This window comes from Anguilla rostrata, chromosome 8 (assembly GCF_018555375.3).
Source record: "Anguilla rostrata isolate EN2019 chromosome 8, ASM1855537v3, whole genome shotgun sequence".
Taxonomy (NCBI): domain Eukaryota; kingdom Metazoa; phylum Chordata; class Actinopteri; order Anguilliformes; family Anguillidae; genus Anguilla; species Anguilla rostrata.
The window spans coordinates 3,711,913-3,732,442 of NC_057940.1; the positions used below are offsets into that span (position 1 = coordinate 3,711,913).

Below are 20,530 nucleotides of genomic sequence, written 5' to 3' on the forward strand. Positions count from 1 at the left end.
GACAGACAGTATTATTGTAAAGTCTGGCTCCCCCCCTCCCCGATCCCACAGATACATGTCTTAATCTAGCCAAACATCCTCACAAATAACAGGATTACAGTCTCAATTCATTAGGACTACCCTCTGCCAGAACAACCCCCCCATCCCCCCTCGCTCTCTACATCCACCCCTTCAACCGACACCATCCCATCTATCACACACTTTCCATCCATCCATCCATTCATCTTTCTCCATCACTCCCTGTTTATTTTTTTCCTATTCTCCTCTTCCTCCGTCTTTTTCCTAATTTCTCCTCCATCTCTCATCTCTTTATCTTTCATCTCTCTTTTTGGGTCTTCTCTCAACCCTTATTTTCACCGCCCTGTCTCTTTTTTTACTCTTTATTCTTCTGTTGTGCTCTCTTCCTTGGTATTTCTTCTTTTTCTCTTTTTTCTCCCCGAGTCTCCAGTTCCCACCACCCCCCATATATTTTTTGTCTTTGTCTTCTTCTTCCCTTCATCTGTCCCACTTCTGGTTTCTGTTTCTCCCTTTTTCCCCTCTCTGCATCCCTCTGGAGATGGAAATTGATTTTTATTGTCTTACCTCACAAGCCATTAACTAATTCACGGGTAATTATATAAGGATTTAGAGCCCTTTTTATTTCTATTATCTCAGTATTCATGTACTCCTTTCTGTATTTAATATCCAGCATTGTCTCTATCTCTGCCAGGGCCCTGTTCTGACAGTACGGCTCAAGTACAAGCTTCTGCGTGTTTGTGTGTGTGTGTGTTTGGGATTATTAGGCTAGTCATGGCATTATGAGGCTGGTTTTACTGATGTAATCCAGTGGTAGATTAACAGCCAGAAATGATTAAATAAACTGTCTGTAATCTAGACTGATGAGGAGACAAACACAGATCCGCACCAGGAGAGGGGGTGTTCAAATTAGCCCTCATTACTCAGACTCTGTCTGTGCTTTGTCACACATTTGTCATTACCACATTAATTACAGTCATACCGTTGGAGCACAAACACTATTGGGAGCAGCAGTTTCTAATGGCCCATGATTTACTGTTACTGAAGCATGAAACAATAGAATCATACACCCTCAGCACCATGTAAATATTGCCCGCAGTGTTTCCGTACGTGTTCCTGGACGGTGCACTGCAGAATAGTCTGTCTTAACATGTGTAAGTCCTATAATGTCTTGTAATGAGACTTTTAAATCATTTTTTTTCTCTCTCCAGTAGAAAACATTAGCTTCTTTCGAGTTACTTTTTGCTTGACAAGTAAAATCGTCCTACACCCGTTGGCAAATATTTAAATGAGTTGAACTGTCTCCCCTCATTGGCTCATCTTTTTGTCTCATTTAGCAAAAAAGAAAGATTTTAAGTCTACATATGCGATTGACATACTTATTTTGTGGTTTTTTTGGTGTATGCATAACTTTTCTGACAGTGATGGCTGGTTGTTTCTTTCCACCCTACATTTTCAATATAGCAGTTTTCTTTTAGGAGTTATAAAGGCATTAGAAATCACTGCACTGTATTTAATCATTGTTTCCATTGTTGAAAAAACATTATCTGTAGTTATTTCTGGGAACAGACCTGTAGGTCATGCATATTGACAGAACTGGAAATAAAATTAAGTGATGAGAGAGAGAGAGAGGGATGCTGTACAGTGGGAGAGATGAGGGAAGAAAACGAGATGGAAGGATGAGACAGACAGGAAAGAAAGAGGCAGAAATGGCAGAATGTACGTAAAAGAGACAGAGATAGAGGGATGAAAAAGAGGAAGAGATGGAGGGATGAAGACAGATGGGAAAAGAAGACAGGAAAGAGGGGATGAAAGAGATGAAGGGGATGGAGAGATTAAGGTGGTCAATAATTTGGCCCGCCTCCCAGACTGAAAGATGACACTAAATCTGTTAATTCTCTCTCCCCCCCCCCCCCCCCATCTCTCCCATTCCAGGGATTATTCTGAATTATAACCACACTCCTCTCCCTCATGACCCCCCACCACCACCACCCCCCACCCCCTGCCCCCCCAACACCCCAAATAACACCTTCATACTGAAGAACAAAGCAACACTGAGAGTGTTATACCAGTGTGGGATAATAGTGCTTCAATACTGCACTGAGGGAGGCCTAATATGTGCACACTGGCTGACTGGATGCTACAATACGCTAACACTGTGCTGAGAGAGGGAGGGTCAATACAGTATATACACACTGACTGCACACTACAGTACATTAACACAACGCTGAGAGAGAGTTAATATAGTATACACACACTGACTGACTGCACACTATAGTACATTAACACTGTGCTGAGAGAGAGGGTTAATACAGTATATACACACTGACTGACTGCACACTACAGTATATTCACACAACACTGAGAGAGAGTTAATATAGTATATACACACTGACTGACTGCACACTATAGTACATTAACACTGTGCTGAGAGAGAGGGTTAATATAGTATATACACACTGACTGACTGCACACTACAGTACATTAACACAACACTGAGAGAGAGTTAATATAGTATACACACACTGACTGACTACACACTACAGTACATTAACACAACACTGAGAGAGAGTTAATATAGTATACACACACTGACTGACTGCACACTACAGTACATTAACACAACACTGAGAGAGAGTTAATATAGTATACACACACTGACTGACTGCACACTACAGTACATTAACACAACACTGAGAGAGAGGGTTAATATAGTATATACACACTGACTGACTGCACGCTATAGTACATTAACACTGTGCTGAGAGAGAGGGTTAATATAGTATATACACACTGACTGACTGCACACTACAGTATATTTACACTGTACCGAGAGAGAGAAGGCCAATACAGTATATACACACTGACTGCACACTACAGTACATTAACACAACACTGAGAGAGAGTTAATATAGTATACACACACTGACTGACTGCACACTATAGTACATTAACATTGTGCTGAGAGAGAGGGTTAATATAGTATATACACACTGACTGACTGCACACTACAGTATATTTACACAACACACTGAGAGAGAGTTAATATAGTATATACACACTGACTGACTGCACACTACAGTATATTTACACTGTACCGAGAGAGAGAAGGCCAATACAGTATATACACACTGACTGCACACTACAGTACATTAACACAACACAGAGAGGGTTAATATAGTATATACACACTGACTGACTGCACACTAAATTACATTAACATTGTGCAGAGAGAGAGGGTTAATGCAGTATATACACACTGACTGCACACTACATTACATTAACACAATGCTGAGAGAGGGTTAATATAGTATATACACACTGACTGACTGCACACTAAATTACATTAACACTGTGCTGAGAGAGAGTGTTAATGCAGTATATACACACTGACTGCACACTTCAGTACATTAACACAACACTGAGAGTGTGAGGGTACGGGTGCTGGGACCCAGGCGCAGAGTGGGGGAAAAAAAACACGAAACTCAAAAAGGGAAAATTAACAAAGATTTTACTCACACAAAAAAAAAGGCAAACACAACCAGGGAACAGGCAAGGCCACAAAGGGCAAAACAACAAACTCAAAACATTAAGAACAAAACACAGAACAGAACACAGGCAGGCAGGCAGGGTACAGGCAGGTGGAACACACAGGCAAACACATAAAAGAAACACCAGAAAATACATACGGGTCAGGAACAAACACAAGTCAGAAGCAAACACAGGTAGGAAACAAACAAGTCAGGAACAAAACACAAACGGGTAAAAAACGCAGGCAGGTACAATGGGTCTGAAAATTCATAGGCAACAAACACAAGGAAGAACAAACGCAAGGAACCAGCACCCGAGTCAAGGGAACAGAGAACTTAAATAGACAAGGGGTAACAAGACACAGGTGAACTCAAAAAACAATCAAACCAGAAGGAGGGGATAACAAGACACAGGTGGGAACAATGATGGGATAACGGGACAGACAATAATACAATTAACAGGGGGGGAGCAGGACACAAAACAGAAGTGCCGCCATCTGGCGGCCCAACAGGGGAAACACAGACAGGAAAACAGGACCATGACAGTACCCCCCCCCCAAGGGACGGCTCCTGACGTCCCAGGAGGCCGACCCGGGGAGGGAGTCAACAGAGGGTGGGGGCTAGAGACAGGACAAGACTCAGGGCTGGACTGGACAGGACAGGAACAAGACGAGAACAAGACTCGGGGCTGGACTGGGCAGGACAGGAACAAAACAAGAACAAGACTCGGGGCTGGAGGGGAACTCGGGGCTGGAGGGGAACTCGGGGCTGGAGGGGAACTCGGGGCTGGAGGGGAACTCGGGGCTGGAAACAGGACTGGACAGGAACAGGACTGGACAGGAACAGGACTGGACACAGGACTCAGGGCAGAACCAGGACTGGACAGGAACAGGACGGGACTCGGGACTGGACTAGGACGGGGGAACAGGACTTGGGACTGGACTCGGAGAACAGGACTCGGGACTGGACTCGGACGGGGGAACAGGAGGACGGGGGAAAACAGAACAGGAAAACTTGGGACAAAACTCAGGAACTAGGAAACAGGAGACACAGGGCTGGGCAGGACCCGGGCGACGAAGACACAGGGCTGGACAGGACCTGGGCGACACGGGGAGACTCAGGGCTGGGCAGGACCCGGGCGACACGGGGAGATTCAGGGCCCGTACATCGGGCGACACGGGGAAATTCAGGGCCCGCACATCGGGCGACACGGGGAAATTCAGGGCCCGCACATCGGGCGACACGGGGAAACTCAGGGCCCGCACATCGGGCGACACGGGGAAACTCAGGGCCCGCACATCGGGCGACACGGGGAAACTCAGGAAACCAGGGGGACTCAGGAAACCAGGGGGGACTAGGACAGGGGCAAGGCAGACATACAGGACTGGACTGGGGCGAGGTGGACAACACTGGACTGGGTAGGGCAAGACTGAGAGGGAAAGACTGACAGACACTGGCACAATAGGGAGACCTACAAAGACAGACACAGGGACAAGCAGGCGGGGAGGCACACGGCGACACCGATGGACACACAAAGGGACAGGCAGACAGGGAAGGCGAGGGGGGAACCCAACAACTGACATAGGGACTGACACACAGGCAAACAAGACAAAACACACGCGGACTGGCACACAGACAGACAGGCAGACAGGCGGGCAAACACGTTGGCCGATGGGCTGACGGCCTGGGGGGCAGACAAACAGGCCAACAAACTGGCTGACACACATACGGGTAGACCAACAGACAAACAGGCGGGCAGACAATTAGACAGGGGGGCCGGGGAACACACGGACACACGGTTGGGAGGACGAACACCAAAGGGAGAATGGACACCAGGGGGAGCGACGAGACCGGGGGAGGGACGACCACTGGGGGGAGGACGGACTCCGGGGAAGAGGCGACCACTGGGGGAAGCGACGACACCGGGGGAGGGGCGACCACTGGGGGAAGCGACAACACCGGGGGAGAGACGATCACTGGGGGAAGGGCGAACACTAGGGGGAGCACGAACGCCAGGGGGAGCACGAACGCCAGGGGGCAAGGTGTGGACACTAGGGAGAGCAAGAACACTAGGGGAAGAACGGACACTGGGGGGCGCGAGAACACTAGGGAAAGAACGGACACTGGGGGGCGCGAGAACACTAGGGGGAGCACGAACGCCAGGGGGAGCACGAACGCCAGGGGGCAAGGTGTGGACACTAGGGAGAGCAAGAACACTAGGGGAAGAACGGACACTGGGGGCCGCGAGAACACTAGGGGGAGAACGAACGCCAGGGGGAGCACAAACGCCAGGGGGAGCACAAACGCCAGGGGGAGCACGAACGCCAGGGGGAGCACGAACGCCAGGGGGAGCACGAACACCAGGGGGAGCACGAACGCCAGGGGGAGCACGAACGCTAGGGGGCAAGGCAGGTGGCTTAGCCTGCGGGGCGGCCAGAGCAGTCTGCGGCGGCCCCTGCGGGACAACAGAAGGGACCGTTGTCCTCTCCGGGGCTCTGGACGGCTCTGGAAGCCTCTCCGGAGCTCTGGACGGCTCCGGAAGCCTCTCCGGAGCTCTGGACGGCTCCGGAAGCCTCTCCGGAGCTCTGGACGGCTCCGGAAGCCTCTCCGGAGCTCTGGACGGCTCTGGAGGCCCCCCCGGGACTCGAGGCAGCTGCGGAGGCCCCCCTGGGGCTTGAGGCGGCTCCGGAGGCCCCCCCGGGGCTCGAGGCACAAGTAAAGCCCGAAACTTGGGTGTAGCAGGCGGCCTCCGCGGAAGGGTCAGAGCAGGCGGGACCTCCGGGGCTGGAGGCGGCTCTGGGGGCCTCTCCGGGGCTGGAGGCGGCTCTGGGGGCCTCTCCGGGGCTGGAGGCGGCTCTGGGGGCCTCTCCGGGGCTGGAGGCGGCTCTGGGGGCCTCTCCGGGGCTGGAGGCGGCTCTGGGGGCCTCTCCGGGGCTGGAGGCGGCTCTGGGGGCCTCTCCGGAGCTCGAGGCGGCTCTGGGGGCCTCTCCGGAGCTCGAGGCGGCTCTGGGGGCCTCTCCGGGGCTCGAGGCGGCTCTGGGAGCCTCTCCGGGGCTCGAGGCGGTTCTGGGAGCCTCTCCGGGGCTAGAGGCGGATCTGGGAGCCTCTCCGGGGCTCGAGGCGGATCTGGGAGCCTCTCCGGGGCTCCAGGTGGCTCTGGGGGCCGCTCCGGGACTTGAGGCAGAGCAGGCCGTGAAGGCCGCCCGGGACTTGAGGCAGAGCAGGCCGCGAAGGCCGCTCCGGGACTTGAGGCAGAGCAGGCCGCGAAGGCCGCTCCGGGACTTGAGGCAGAGCAGGCCGCGAAGGCCGCTCCGGGACTTGAGGCAGAGCAGGCCGCGAAGGCCGCTCCGGGACTTGAGGCAGAGCAGGCCGCGAAGGCCGCTCCGGGACTTGAGGCAGAGCAGGCCGTGAAGGCCGCTCCGGGACTTGAGGCAGAGCAGGCCGTGAAGGCCGCTCCGGGACTTGAGGCAGAGCAGGCCGTGAAGGCCGCTCCGGGACTTGAGGCAGAGCAGGCCGTGAAGGCCGCTCCGGGACTTGGGGCAGAGCAGGCCGTGAAGGCCCTTCCTGGACTTGGGGTGGAGCAGGGCGAGGGCCCTGCCGTCTGGGCTGGGCAGGGGACAGGAACACAGACCACAGCTGTAGGGAACCCGGCTGGGCAGCCGGACGGGACCGGCGGGACCCCCGCGGGCCGGACCCTGGGAAGATCGCCAGTCGAGACCCTTCAAATGATGCAGGGCCGGGAACCGCTGGCTGGGCAGCTGGAGGTCTGGCCAACCGGGAGGCAGCCCGACCACGGCGCCTCCGTGACCGTCCGCCCCGGGCGCTGGGAAGCTCAAGGGCGAGGGACTCCCAGTCGCTGGGTGGCGAGTCCTCCGGGTCACTCCACCACCCCGGTGGCATGATAAAAAAAAAAAAAAAAATTAAAAATTAAAAAAAAAAAAAAACTCTGCTGGGTCCCAAACTGGCTGGTTCCTTCTGTGAGGGTACGGGTGCTGGGACCCAGGCGCAGAGTGGGGGAAAAAAAACACGAAACTCAAAAAGGGAAAATTAACAGAGATTTTACTCACACAAAAAAAAAGGCAAACACAACCAGGGAACAGGCAAGGCCACAAAGGGCAAAACAACAAACTCAAAACATTAAGAACAAAACACAGAACAGAACACAGGCAGGCAGGCAGGGTACAGGCAGGTGGAACACACAGGCAAACACATAAAAGAAACACCAGAAAATACATACGGGTCAGGAACAAACACAAGTCAGAAGCAAACACAGGTAGGAAACAAACAAGTCAGGAACAAAACACAAACGGGTAAAAAACGCAGGCAGGTACAATGGGTCTGAAAATTCATAGGCAACAAACACAAGGAAGAACAAACGCAAGGAACCAGCACCCGAGTCAAGGGAACAGAGAACTTAAATAGACAAGGGGTAACAAGACACAGGTGAACTCAAAAAACAATCAAACCAGAAGGAGGGGATAACAAGACACAGGTGGGAACAATGATGGGATAACGGGACAGACAATAATACAATTAACAGGGGGGGAGCAGGACACAAAACAGAAGTGCCGCCATCTGGCGGCCCAACAGGGGAAACACAGACAGGAAAACAGGACCATGACAGAGAGAGGGTTAATATAGTATATACACACTGACTGACTGCACACTAAATTACATTAACACTGTGCTGAGAGAGAGGGTTAATACAGTATATACACACTGACTGCACACTACATTACATTAACACAACGCTGAGAGAGGGTTAATATAGTATATACACGTTGACTGACTGCACACTATGGTACCTGAAACCACAGAGATCAGGGTATAAACTGTACGAAACCCCAAGGAAACGTGGGGGAAAAAATAAACGGCCAAATAAATACAAAGTTCTAAATATTCTCTTGAAGAGACGGACAGAGAAGATGCAGCTGAAATGATCTCCCGTATAAATAGACTCCCAGAAGTGAATTATGAAAATTAAAAGTGAGGCGCACCGACGCTTGCTGCTCATAAACTACCTGCTGGATATTAATCATCCTCTGGAGCAGCAAAGTTTACTGCAGAAGCCAGGAGGAAGCTGCTGACACAGGGAAGCTGAGCTGTGACTGTCTTTACCCAAAAATCTCTGCTCACCTGGGCCGGGGGTGTCTTTACCCACAAACCCCTGCTCGTTTGGGCCGTAAGTGTCTTTACCCACAAACCCCTGCTCACTCGGGCTGAGGATGGGCTGCTGGTGTCTTTACCCACAAACCCCTGCTCGCTTGGGCCGGGGGTGTCTTTACCCACAAACCCCTGCTCGCTTGGGCCGGGGGTGTCTTTACCCACAAACCCCTGCTCGTTTGGGCCGGGGGTGTCTTTACCCACAAACCCCTGCTCGTTTGGGCCGTAAGTGTCTTTACCCACAAACCCCTGCTCGTTTGGGCCGGGGGTGTCTTTACCCACAAACCCCTGCTTGTTTGGGCTGTAAGTGTCTTTACCCACAAACCCCTGCTTGCTTGGGTCGTACTCACATTGGACCTTTTTGGATAGTACTGGACGTCACACAGCAGCCTGCAGTTCCCGGAGTTGACAGCAGGGGGGGGGCACACGTGAGAGTTGCTGGTCATAAACTTGGAAATATTCCAGAACGGTTCTCTGTTCTCCTGCTCTCAGTGACGTCATGGAACTTGTTATTACAGACCATAACGAGCTGAGCGGCTGGGCTCTCACATCCTGACCTTTTCAGCCTTCATTCAACTTGGTAACCGGGAGTTTGTGTTGCTTAGTAACGCAGAGCAGAATGATTAGAAACATAAACGTTGCGTGTGAAGGTTTCCGTGGCGGAGATTCGCACTGAGGATGCAGCAGTACATCAGCTGCACGCACTCACACACACTCCCCAGTCACACACACGCACACATACACACACTCTCACACAGACACAGGCGTGGGTACACACACTCACACTCTGACTCACACACACTCCACAGTCACACTCACACACACTCCGCAGTCACACACACGCACACACACACACACACACACTCTCACACAGACACAGGCGTGGGTACCATGCCAGTCACACGTACACACACACACACTCTCACACACACTCTGCAGTCACACACACACACACACCCACACCCACACACATGCACACACTCACACTCTCACACAGACACAGGCAAGGGTACACACACTAAAGCCGCGTTTCCACCGCAGGAACTATACCCCGGAACTAGGAACCTTTTGAGGAACTCAGTGCGTTTCCACCGCAGGAACTAGGGTCTAAATTTAGTTCTGGGGGCTTTGTTTTACCCCCCAAAACGTTCCTGCTCGGGGGGTAGTACTTTCCGAAAGTACAGGAACCTTTTGGGTGGAGCTTGCAGCGCTGAACATTTCTGATTGGTCGAGTACTCGTAGCATTTGTGTTGTATTTATTTTCCGCCATTACCCGCCATGTTTGAAAATATGCAGCGGCAAACCAATTTATTTTCATAATAACTTCAAATCAAACTTGTATGTTATGCGGCGCAGTAGCCTACTTTTGGTTATAACCTGTCAACGTCTTGGAATTATAACGTGTGCTCTTCTGTTCTTTTCTTGCTTTAGTATTCGTTTTATAAAATGCTAAGCATTCGTGCTGGGACAGCATATTACGTAGGCTACCAAAACATTCAAACGGATTAATTCGGTTGCTGAATATTTTCTTCCGGATTTTCTTTGTTAGCCCGTTGTAATTGACTCAAAACGTTTGATACAGTTATGTGAGGTATGCGGTAGTTCTGCATAATTAACATTGGTGATACAGTACAAGCAAACTGGAAATCACCTTCCGCACTTTTTATCCGGGTAAAATAACAGGTTAATTCTAGTAATCTTCGCTTTAGCTTTTTCAGACTGCCGTAATTTTACTCAATTTTACTGCCATTTTTCAATTCCACGAAAAGACCAGGAAGACTATGGACTCATTTATGGTGCATGGTTCGCATCTGGAGGGCACACTTCGCTACTCGGCTAGCAGTAACTTCGAAGGAAAGCAAACGGTGGCTGTACCACTACTAATTTACATTTTCACGCAAGTCCGAGTTTTCGTTCTATTCTTGTCATTTTGCGATTAGCCTATATGGAATTGACAACGAGAAAGTAATAAAACAGCAAATTGTTTACAACGTGTGCATGTTTTCTGCTGTTAATGAATGTGTTTGAGAGGATATATGAAAATCAATAAATACAAAAGTAACCATATATAGTCATTGTTGGTAACCCGTTGTATATAAGTGGAATAAACCCCTCTGGGCTGTCCCGGTTATTAGAAAATAATGTAGGCTACTTCGGTGGTAGTATGGGGTTACAGAAGAAATCATATGACAGATGGACCGACGACAACGTCAGTGGGCTAATTTGCCTAATCTTCGCGGTACTTTAGACCCCGGTGGAAACGCAGACAACCATTGGCTGAAGGAACCTTTTAGTTCCTGGTAAAGTAGTTCCTGGGACTGAAAGTTCCGGGTAATTTTGGTGGAAACGCGGCTTAATATGCATGCATTCATGCCAGTCACATGTACACACACTCTAACTCACACACACTCACACTATCTCAATAATATCCAATATTATCCAATATTTATTGGACTCCTTACATGTTGGTCTCACATTCAACCTCTGGTCCGCAACCGTCATCTGTCTTATCTCAAGAGCGAGGGACCAAATCAGTTTCGAATCATATTTACTCATGGATAATATACTTAAAATAAACACAATGGGCCTCATTCAGGAAACGTGTATGATCAAATTTGATCGTAAACTGCATATTATAAGAACGTTTCCAAGAACGTTTTGGCATTCGTATTTTTTTCTTTATCTGTATTTGTTCATGTCTGTTTCCTTATGCTAATCACATGAACATTAAATTTAGAAACAGCCAGCATTCATCATCTCATACACCTGGGACATACACAAAAACAAAGGACTGCACATGTGTCATGAATCTCATATTGTTTTTTTGTTTGAACATTTTTAAGACCAAAACTAAGAATAATTTAAGAAAAGTTTTGTGAATGAGGCCCAGTGTATAATACCTGTCTCCTAAATAATATGACTGTGCATTCATGGATTTCATACAATAAAACTTTATTTAAACATTTATGAAACAAGACAAAACTTTTTTTATGTTACAAAAATGTATGTTCCTGTGTGTATGTGTGTGTGTGTGTGTTTATCCCTGTGCAAGTTTGAGTGTGTGTGTGTTTATCCCTGCGTGACTGTGAGTGTGTGTGTTTATCCCTGTGTGAGCATGTGTGTGTGTATTTATCCCTGTGTGTGTGTGTATGTGCGTGTATGTGCATTTATCCCTGTATATGTGTGTGAGCGTGTGTGTGTGTGTTTATCCCTGTGAGTGTGTTCATCTCTGCATGAGTGTGTGAGTGTGTGTGTTTATCCCTGAAGGAGTGTGTGTGTGTATGTGTGTAGTGTGTGTGTTTATCCCTGCGTGAGTGTGTGTATGTGTGTATGAGTGTGTTTATCCCTGCATGTGTGTGTGTGTTTATCCCTGCGTGAGTGTGTGTATGTGTGTGTGTTTATCCCTGCGTGTGTGTGTGTGTGTGTGTATGAGTGTGTGTTTATCCCTGCGTGTGTGTGTGTGTTTATCCCTGCGTGAGTGTGTGTATGTGTGTGTGTTTATCCCTGCGTGTGTGTGTGTGTGTGTATGAGTGTGTGTTTATCCCTGCGTGTGTGTGTGTGTTTATCCCTGCGTGAGTGTGTGTGTGTGTATGAGTGTGTGTTTATCCCTGTGTGTGTGTGTGTGTGTTTATCCCTGCGTGAGTGTGTGTATGTGTGTGTGTGTGTGTGTGTGTTTATCCCTGCATGAGTGTGTGTGTGTGTGTGTGTGTGTATGAGTGTGTGTTTATCCCTGTGTGCGTGTGTGTGTGTGTTTATCCCTGCGTGAGTGTGTGCGGGGCGGCGTGTGTGTGCGAGAGGGAGGGCAGCGGCAGCGCGGGGGCGTGGCGCGGAGCGGTTGCCGGGGCGATGCGGGCGGGGCCCCAGCGTTTCCGGGGGGACGGCAGCAGGGCGCGGAGCTGGCGCAGGGCGGGGCGGGACAGCAGGAAGTAGAGGGGCGGGTTCCAGCAGGGGGCGAGGCACACCAGCAGGATGGCGATGAGGGACGCCAGCTCCCACAGCAGGGACACGCCCACCGCCGCGGGGGGCGGGGCATGCGGAGTTGGGGGCGGGGCCAGCGACTGGGCCAGCGAGCGGTTGGCCCAGGCCGCGTAGGGGTGTCCCGGGGGAGGGGCGAGGAGGGAGGAGGAGAAGGCGGAGCCGACGGAGGGGGACAGCACGTTGACGAACTCCAGGGCGTAGTAGGGCAGCCAGCTGAGCGCGAAGGCCAGCGTGGAGCCAATCAGGAGCGCCGTGGCCTTCTGGTTGCGGCGCGTGGCGGCCAGGCCCAGCCGGCAGGCGTGCAGGTGCGTGACGATCAGGCCGCAGTTGATGCCGATGCACAGGAGCGGCGCCACGTAGTACACCAGGAACGCCGGCACCAGGAAGCCCAGCCACTGGCCCCGGTCCACCGACCACTTGCACCCGCCGTCGAACCGGATGTACGTCACCTTCGGCAGGGCCATCGTCACGGAGACCAGCCAGATCACCGCCACCGTGCCGGCGCTAAGGGGGGGGGGGGGAGAGGGGGGTGGGGAGGGGAGAGGGAGAGATGGAGAGAGGGAGGGTGAGAGAGAGGGAGAGAGATGTGTTAAACGATATAGGCATGGTTACTCGCACTTGTGTTGGGGAGAGATTCTCACACCTGCATGGAGAGAAGGATACACCTGTATGTGTGAGAGATACACCTGTATGGGGGAGATACTCACACCTGTATGAGAGAGAGACACTCACACCTGTATAGGAGAGAGACACTCACACCTGCATGGGAGAGAAACACTCACACCTGTATGTGCGAGCGATATACCTGTATGGGGGAGATACTCACACCTGTATGGAAGAGAGACACTCACACCTGTATGAGAAAGAGAGACACTCACACCTGTATGTGTGAGATACACACACCTGTATGGGGGAGATACCCACACCTGTATGAGGGAGATACTCACACCTGTATGGGGGAGATACTCACACCTGTATGAGAGAGAGAGAGACTCTCACACCTGTATGTGTGAGAAATACACCTGTATGTGTGAGATACACACACCTGTATGGGAGAGATACACACACCTGTATGTGTGAGATACACACACCTGTATGGGGGAGATACTCACACCTGTATGGGGGAGACACTCACACCTGCGTGGGGGAGATACTCACACCTGCGTGGGGCGCACGGGCCGGTGTGTGGGCGGGGCCACGATGCGGTAGCGCAGCACGGACAGGGCGGCCAGGCTGAAGATGTCCACGCCGGCGGTGAGCGAGGTGACGAAGCCCAGCAGCACGCAGATGGCGCCCCCTAGCTGCCAGCCCTGGGAGCTGGCGCTCAGCAGCACGCAGGGCAGCGTGAGCAGCGCGCACAGGTCCGCCAGGCTCAGGTTGAGCAGCAGCACCGAGCTGGGCCTGGACCGGCGCCGCGGGCTCCTCATCAGCACCAGCCACACCAGCAGGTGGCCCCCGACCCCCACCAGCAGCGACAGCACGCTCACCAGCGGCAGCACCAGCGAGAAGGCGATGGTGGTGTTCGTGGAGACCGTGTTGAACAGCAGGTTCACTATGGCCGGCATGACCGCGGCGCTGAGAGACAGACAGACAGACAGACAGACAGACAGACAGTCAGACAGTCAGATAGACAGTCAGACAGACAGTCAGACAGACAGACAGTCAGACAGACAGACAGACAGACAGACAGACAGAGAGCCCGCAAAGCGAAACAAGACCAGGTTATAAACCTCGTGTATGGCCGGACCTAACACACGTGATCCGGCCGAACCAATGGCGTAACTTCGTAACTCGGCCGACCAATGGTGTAACCTCATCACTCAGTTGCTCAGTCAGTCACTGACATTCGCGTTTGTAGGGCTGGCCCGCGCTGTTGCGGTCCAGCCAAGAAAGAAATGCTTCTTCATCTTCATCATCAAAATGCTTTCTAGTTCGGCCTCCTCAGATCCGACAATTCATTTTCGGTGTTTGGTACGTGAGTCTTAATCCCAAGAACCATACATTCTACGATGCTGAAACCCACACGACAATCGACAATCAATAAAATAAAAGAAGAAATTTTTTTAAAAGTTTTTTTTTTTGTCATCCCAGACACTTGATTTACGACAAAAATGTACTTTTTGTGGCCAGGTTTCAGGATTTCAAGGAGGATAAAGCCCCTAAAGGTCGTTCACAAAGTGTTGCTATTCTGTTCAAATACATCATGAAATAATTACCCATTTTAATAAATCCAATTAATTGAATGAAGTTTTATCTAACTTAAATGAGATGTGAGAGAGAGATTTAAATTTGTATTAATATTTAAATGTATTCTATATATACACGCATGTATTCCCAATGGAACGTCTTGATACATAATAATTGCGAAATCCACCTGTTTAAATAGACACTAATTAAGCAAATAATCTTCACACATCCTGCCACAACACAACACGCTTAATGTTGTAACGCACAGCGCAACACGCTCGGACAAACACAAACAGAATTCTGCATGGAACATTCTATTCTCACACACACACAAACATACGGCGTATAATACGCAAAAGATGACGAGTGAGCGAGAGAAGAGAGGAGGAAGGCAGAGAAGAAAGGGGATGACAGAAAGAACAGATAAACAGTGCGGAAGGAAAGTATGGCGAACTGAAGTAAAAGACAGAGATCCAGTGTTCAGCGACGGTTTGGAGTCATCCCATCCTGAATCCGGGTACACGACGATGATCCCAGTTCACGAACGTTTGATTTCTCTCCTGCCTAACTCCAGGAATCATCCCTTTCTCTTACCTTCAAATCTCTTTTCTTTTCTCTCTACCCTCCTGACTCTCTCCCTCTTTCTCTCTACCTCTCTGAAACTCTACCTCTTTCTCTCTATCCCTCTGAATCTCTCTTTTTCTCTCTATCCCTCTGAATCTCTCTCTTTCTCTCTATTCTCCTGAATCTATCCCTCTTTCTGAATCTCTCCCTCTTTCTCTCTATCCTTCTGAATCTCTCTCTCTATCTCTCTCACCTCTCTGACTCTCCTTTACTTTCTCTCTCTCACACACACACACTCACACTCATCCCTCCCCCTCTGGATGTTAATGTACTGTTCAGTGTGTCTATACTGTCATAATTAAATTGCTTCCTTCAGAAAAAAAAAACAGGCTGAGAGTATTAGCAGGACTGATTAATTCATACTGCATGCGTTAGGCATGAAAATGTGTTCTACATCAATGCATAAATAATGTAAATGTAATTTTCAATGTTATTAGGCACATTCAGCAAGCACAACTGGACATGTTGCCCCACTCTAATGGGTAGCTAATCTCTCTCTCTCTCTCTTTTGCCTTCTGGGTCCATGTTGTGTTTCTCATAAAATGACTAGGAAAACTGGTAAAAAGGCTAAGGAGCTTTATTTATTTATTTTTTGCTCGCTACCAGAGATGAGCCCGTTTGAATTGCGTAACCCTGACGATCGTGTCATGTGCTTCAGGTGGGTGGCGGGGCAATAAGATTCACTGGTCACCCGGTACACTGCTCCACAGTGGGAAGGAAAACAGGTGCAAGAAGTCACAGGGGGGAGGGGGGGGGGTAGAGGGGAGGGACGTCCAAACATAAAGAGAAGAAGGAGGAAGTGTTGTCAGATTTGAGTGGTGTTTTTTTAGAATGAAAACATTAAAAAATGGGACTGGAAAAGCAAACGACAGCGTTCTGCTAATAAAGCACACACACACACACACACACTCACACACACACACACACACACACACACACACACTCACACACACACACTCACACACATACATGCTCGCTCACATACACACCTGGCTGATAAGCTGCTAATCTGCTCTAGTCACAGTGGAGTCCGGCTCTTCAGGGAAACTAATTTCCTCAAAATCAGTTCCATAATCCCACATTTCCAAAATATAAACCCTGACAATCTGCCTGTTGTTTTTGTATGTATGCATGAATGTATATTGACATGTATGTATGTATGCATGTATGTATCTAATTATGTGTACTATATTCTGTTGGGTACTATCTCTCTCTCTCTCTCTCTCTCTCACATACACACACACACGCACACACACACTATTGCTGTGGAAATACACGCAGTAAAAAACTAATTACCTCTCTTCAGCTTTTTACGATGTCAAGGACCAGGTCATTAAATTACATCTGTCAGTGTCCTCTCTCTGTGCCCTGGCTTCCATCTCTCTCTCTCTCTCTCTCTACCTTCTATCTTTCTCTCTATCTTCTCTCACTCCTCTCTCCAGGCCAGAGGTGTCAGGTTCTCTCACTAAGGACAGTAATGAATCTCATTGTGTCCTCTAGTCAGTCGAACACACAGCCCAGCAGGGGTGAGTCACACTCTTTTCATATCAATAAAGATGGTAAAAACCCACAAACACTCTTCTCAGTGCTCAACATTTAAACCACAAACACTGGTCACAGATGTCAACATTTATATCACAAACACTGGTCCCCATGGTCAACAATTAAACCACAAACACTCTGCTAAATGGTCAACATTTAAACCGCAAACACTGGTCCCCATGGTCAACAATTAAACCACAAACACTCTGCTAAATGGTCAACATTTAAACCACAAACACTCTGCTAAATGGTCAACATTTAAACCACAAACACGCTGGCTCCCCCTGCAAAAGGTCAACATTTAACACCAAAAAAACACTCTGCTAAATGGTCAACATTTAAACCACAAACACTGGTCCCCATGGTCAACATTTAAACCACAAACACTGGTCCCCATGGTCAACAATTAAACCACAAACACTCTGCTAAATGGTCAACATTTAAACCGCAAACACTGGTCCCCATGGTCAACATTTAAACCACCAACACTCTGCTAAATGGTCAACATTTAAACCACAAACACTGGTCCCCATGATCAACAATTAAACCACAAACATGCATCCCTGCTGTGTCCTTACGGTCACGGTGGGTTTAAATTCAGGAACTGGTGTCTGACACTTTCATGCACTTGACTTCTGCTTTTATTGACAACGATGTATCTTTTGCCTCAGCCCCAGGAACCACGTGAAGCAAAGGCTTCTTCAGGTACGCGATGCCGATTTTTATACCAACGTGTGACATCATTGCATTACATTGCATTACAGGCATTTGGCAGACGCTCTTATCCAGAGCGACGTACAACAAAGTCTATAACCATAACCAGGAACAAGTATGACGAAACCCCTAGAGAGAAGTACCGGTCCAAGTGCAGGGAACAACCGCATAGTTCAACTTGGACCCTGAAGGTTAAACTGATTAACACTAACACAACGAGAACGGCAACAACGCAGTCTATGGAAAAAATACAAGCAGTAGTTACGACAGGTAATGCACCTAAGTCACCTACGAAACAGCTGCCTAGTTACAACCCTAAGCTTACAGTCATTTACAGGGGGGTAGGGAGGGATGGGGAGAGGTGCAGCCTGAAGATGTGAGTCTTCAGTCGTCGTTTGAATTGGGTCAGTGTCTCAGCTGTTCTGTTACGTTACTGATAACCAATTCGCTCTTTACCATATGAATCCCCACTTCGGACAAAATACCACAGTGTCTTTTTTCTTGAATACTTTAATACGCCCTCTCTAGGTTTTCGGTATATCAATTTTCAAATATAGAGATTTAGCATGGCAGAAGTGTTTATGTGCACTTGGGGACGGTGGGGGTTTGAGGTGGGGGGCAGGTAGGGGGTGGATAAGACAGCACAGTCTGTGTTCCCTCTCAGAAATAAAAGTATATGGCAGGTTTTATAGAGTGCCCACTGCAGTCACAGGTATTTGTACCTTACAGGCATTTTTTCACACTTTTGTTTAGAGAGTGTAGGTGCCGGTGGAGGTTCCACCCATTTTATTGGCTCTTGCTGTAACAGGTGTTGTGCCTGTGGGGTGTAACTGTGGGGGCCTGTGAGAGAGCGTAGACCACATCCGCCCCTTCTCCTGTTTTTCATTTCCACAAGAACAGGCCCAGCGATGCCACCTGGGTTACATTTGGATGCAGTGCTGCCCCCTGGGGGTGAAGAGTGGAACTATGGAAGTCAGCGGGCCCCCCCAATGACTCCCGTGGGGGTCACATTACATTACATTTATTTGGCAGACGCTTTTATCCAAAGCGACGTACAAAAAGTGCATTTCATGGTCATAGACAACTACTAAACACAGGTTCAATAAGATACAATACTTATTTTGTACAGCTATTTCCAGCCAAGAACCCAGTTTAGTTCACACAGTGAACACTAATCTGACCAAAGGTCAAAGGTCAGAGGTCACAGATCGAAAGGATAAAAGTCACACTATCACTAAGCAGATGAACAATGGTAATTATAAATAATAATCATTATTCATGTGCTTAGCAAACACCCTTATTCAGAGTGAGTGTCTTGTATACAACTTGTATACTCAATAGTTGGCCAGAAAGCTGTTTCAGACACAGCTCTGCTCTCATTGGGTCCTCTAACAGCGGGCTATGGGCTGAACCAATGAAAATGGTGCATTCTTCCCATCATAGCATTCTTATTGGTTGAAATCCATTAGCCACATTTCAGGAAATCCCCTCCACTGGAGCAGCAAAGCTCTGGGCTTGTCTACGGCTGACCCGCAGTGCTCTCTTTCGATTGAAGATCTCTGGCGCCCTCTGCTGTTTCACCAGGGTCCTCTCAGCTCTCATCTTCATGGCCCTCCGCTCTCACTTCACTGTGCATGTTCATGTGTGTACATGCATACATGTGCATGCATATGCGAGTTTATGTGTGAATGTAGGATAAGAATGTATGGCAGTGTGAGGTGCTGTTCAAGTGGCAGTGTCAGTGTTTGGAAAACTTAAGCTTGGCTATGAAGGTCAGTAATGTACCTGCGTAGAACTATAATGGTCATTCATGCTTACATGTGTTGACATATGAATGTATGTGCATGTGTGTGTGTGAGTGTGTGTTTGACTTAGCATTGGTTAGGTCACAGTAATGCTTACTGCGTGAACTGGACTTAATGTGTTCATGTGTGATACTGCAAAGGTCTGCTCTCAGATCTCGTGAAGCATTTCCAGACCTCCGTATGCCTCAGTCTCCAATGAGCAGACGAAAAGTGGCGGACCTCCTGAGATCCCGATCCTTGTCCTCAGTCCGAGGAGCACGAGAGGGGCGGACGTCCTGACAGCATGTGCAGACCAGGAGTGAACATCCTTTGGCTTCCTAGCCTGCACTCATCGAAGGATGCAGTGGTGACCACAGGAAAGAGTGCCTTGACATGGCTTGTGCGCGGGACAGGAAGTAGGAAAGCAGTCCCTTATTGGCTTCCTTATGCCTGTCACTCATCGGGGAAATGGTGATGCAGTGGTGACCACAGGAAAGAGTGCCTAGACATGGCTTGTGGGAGGGACAGGAAGTAGGAAAGCAGTCCCTTATTGGCTGCTCCTGCCCATCACTCATGGGGGAAATGATGATGCAGTGTTGACCACAGGAAAGAGTGCCTAGACATGGCTTGTGGGCGGGACAGGAAGTAGGAACGCAGTCCCTTATTGGCTGCTCCTGCCCATCACTCATGGGGGAAATGATGACACAGTGCTGACCATAGGACAGAGCCTCCCTCTTTATTCATTAATATTCATCCTCTCACACGGATTTTTATAAAATATATTGCATTTCAGTCCAGAAAAGCCAAAAGATATAAATCATCTCGCTTCAGACAAGGATTATCAACAACTCAGTGCAAATTCAGGCTACAGCAAACTATATTGACACTGATCACAGATCAATAACATAAACATCAATGCAAACCTGATAATAATAATAACAATAATAATAATAATAATAATAATAATAATAATAGTTCTTATGAAAACAGAAT

General features: G+C 49.0%; 2 protein-coding genes across 2 annotated transcripts in view; both read right to left on the reverse strand.

The window, feature by feature from the left end:
- Window positions 1–11,643: 11,643 nt before the first annotated feature.
- On the reverse strand, window positions 11,644–15,220 carry si:ch211-119o8.4 (somatostatin receptor type 3). Its single transcript, XM_064345889.1, has 2 exons — window positions 13,845–15,220; window positions 11,644–13,190 (listed from the first exon to the last, which is right to left on the reverse strand). The coding sequence occupies exons 1-2, from the start codon at window positions 14,249–14,251 to the stop codon at window positions 12,461–12,463; spliced, it is 1,137 nt and encodes a 378-aa protein (XP_064201959.1). The 5' UTR covers window positions 14,252–15,220; the 3' UTR covers window positions 11,644–12,460.
- A 5,028-nt stretch (window positions 15,221–20,248) lies between these two features.
- The window catches only part of carmil3 (capping protein regulator and myosin 1 linker 3), a 55,959-nt gene continuing 55,677 nt past the window's right edge, over window positions 20,249–20,530 (reverse strand). The window contains exon 40 of the mRNA XM_064345535.1: window positions 20,249–20,530. This exon is cut by the window's right edge and continues 1,613 nt beyond it. The gene's annotated coding sequence lies outside the window, so the exon portion shown is untranslated.

Coding starts and splice junctions, on each gene's coding strand:
- si:ch211-119o8.4 (XM_064345889.1), bottom strand. CDS start 14,251: ATGCCGGCCATAGTGAACCTGCTGTTCAACACGGTCTCCACGAACACC. Junction 13,191..13,844: donor CCCGTGCGCCCCACGCAGGT/GTGAGTATCTCC, acceptor CCCCCCCCTTAG/CGCCGGCACGGTGGCGGTGA.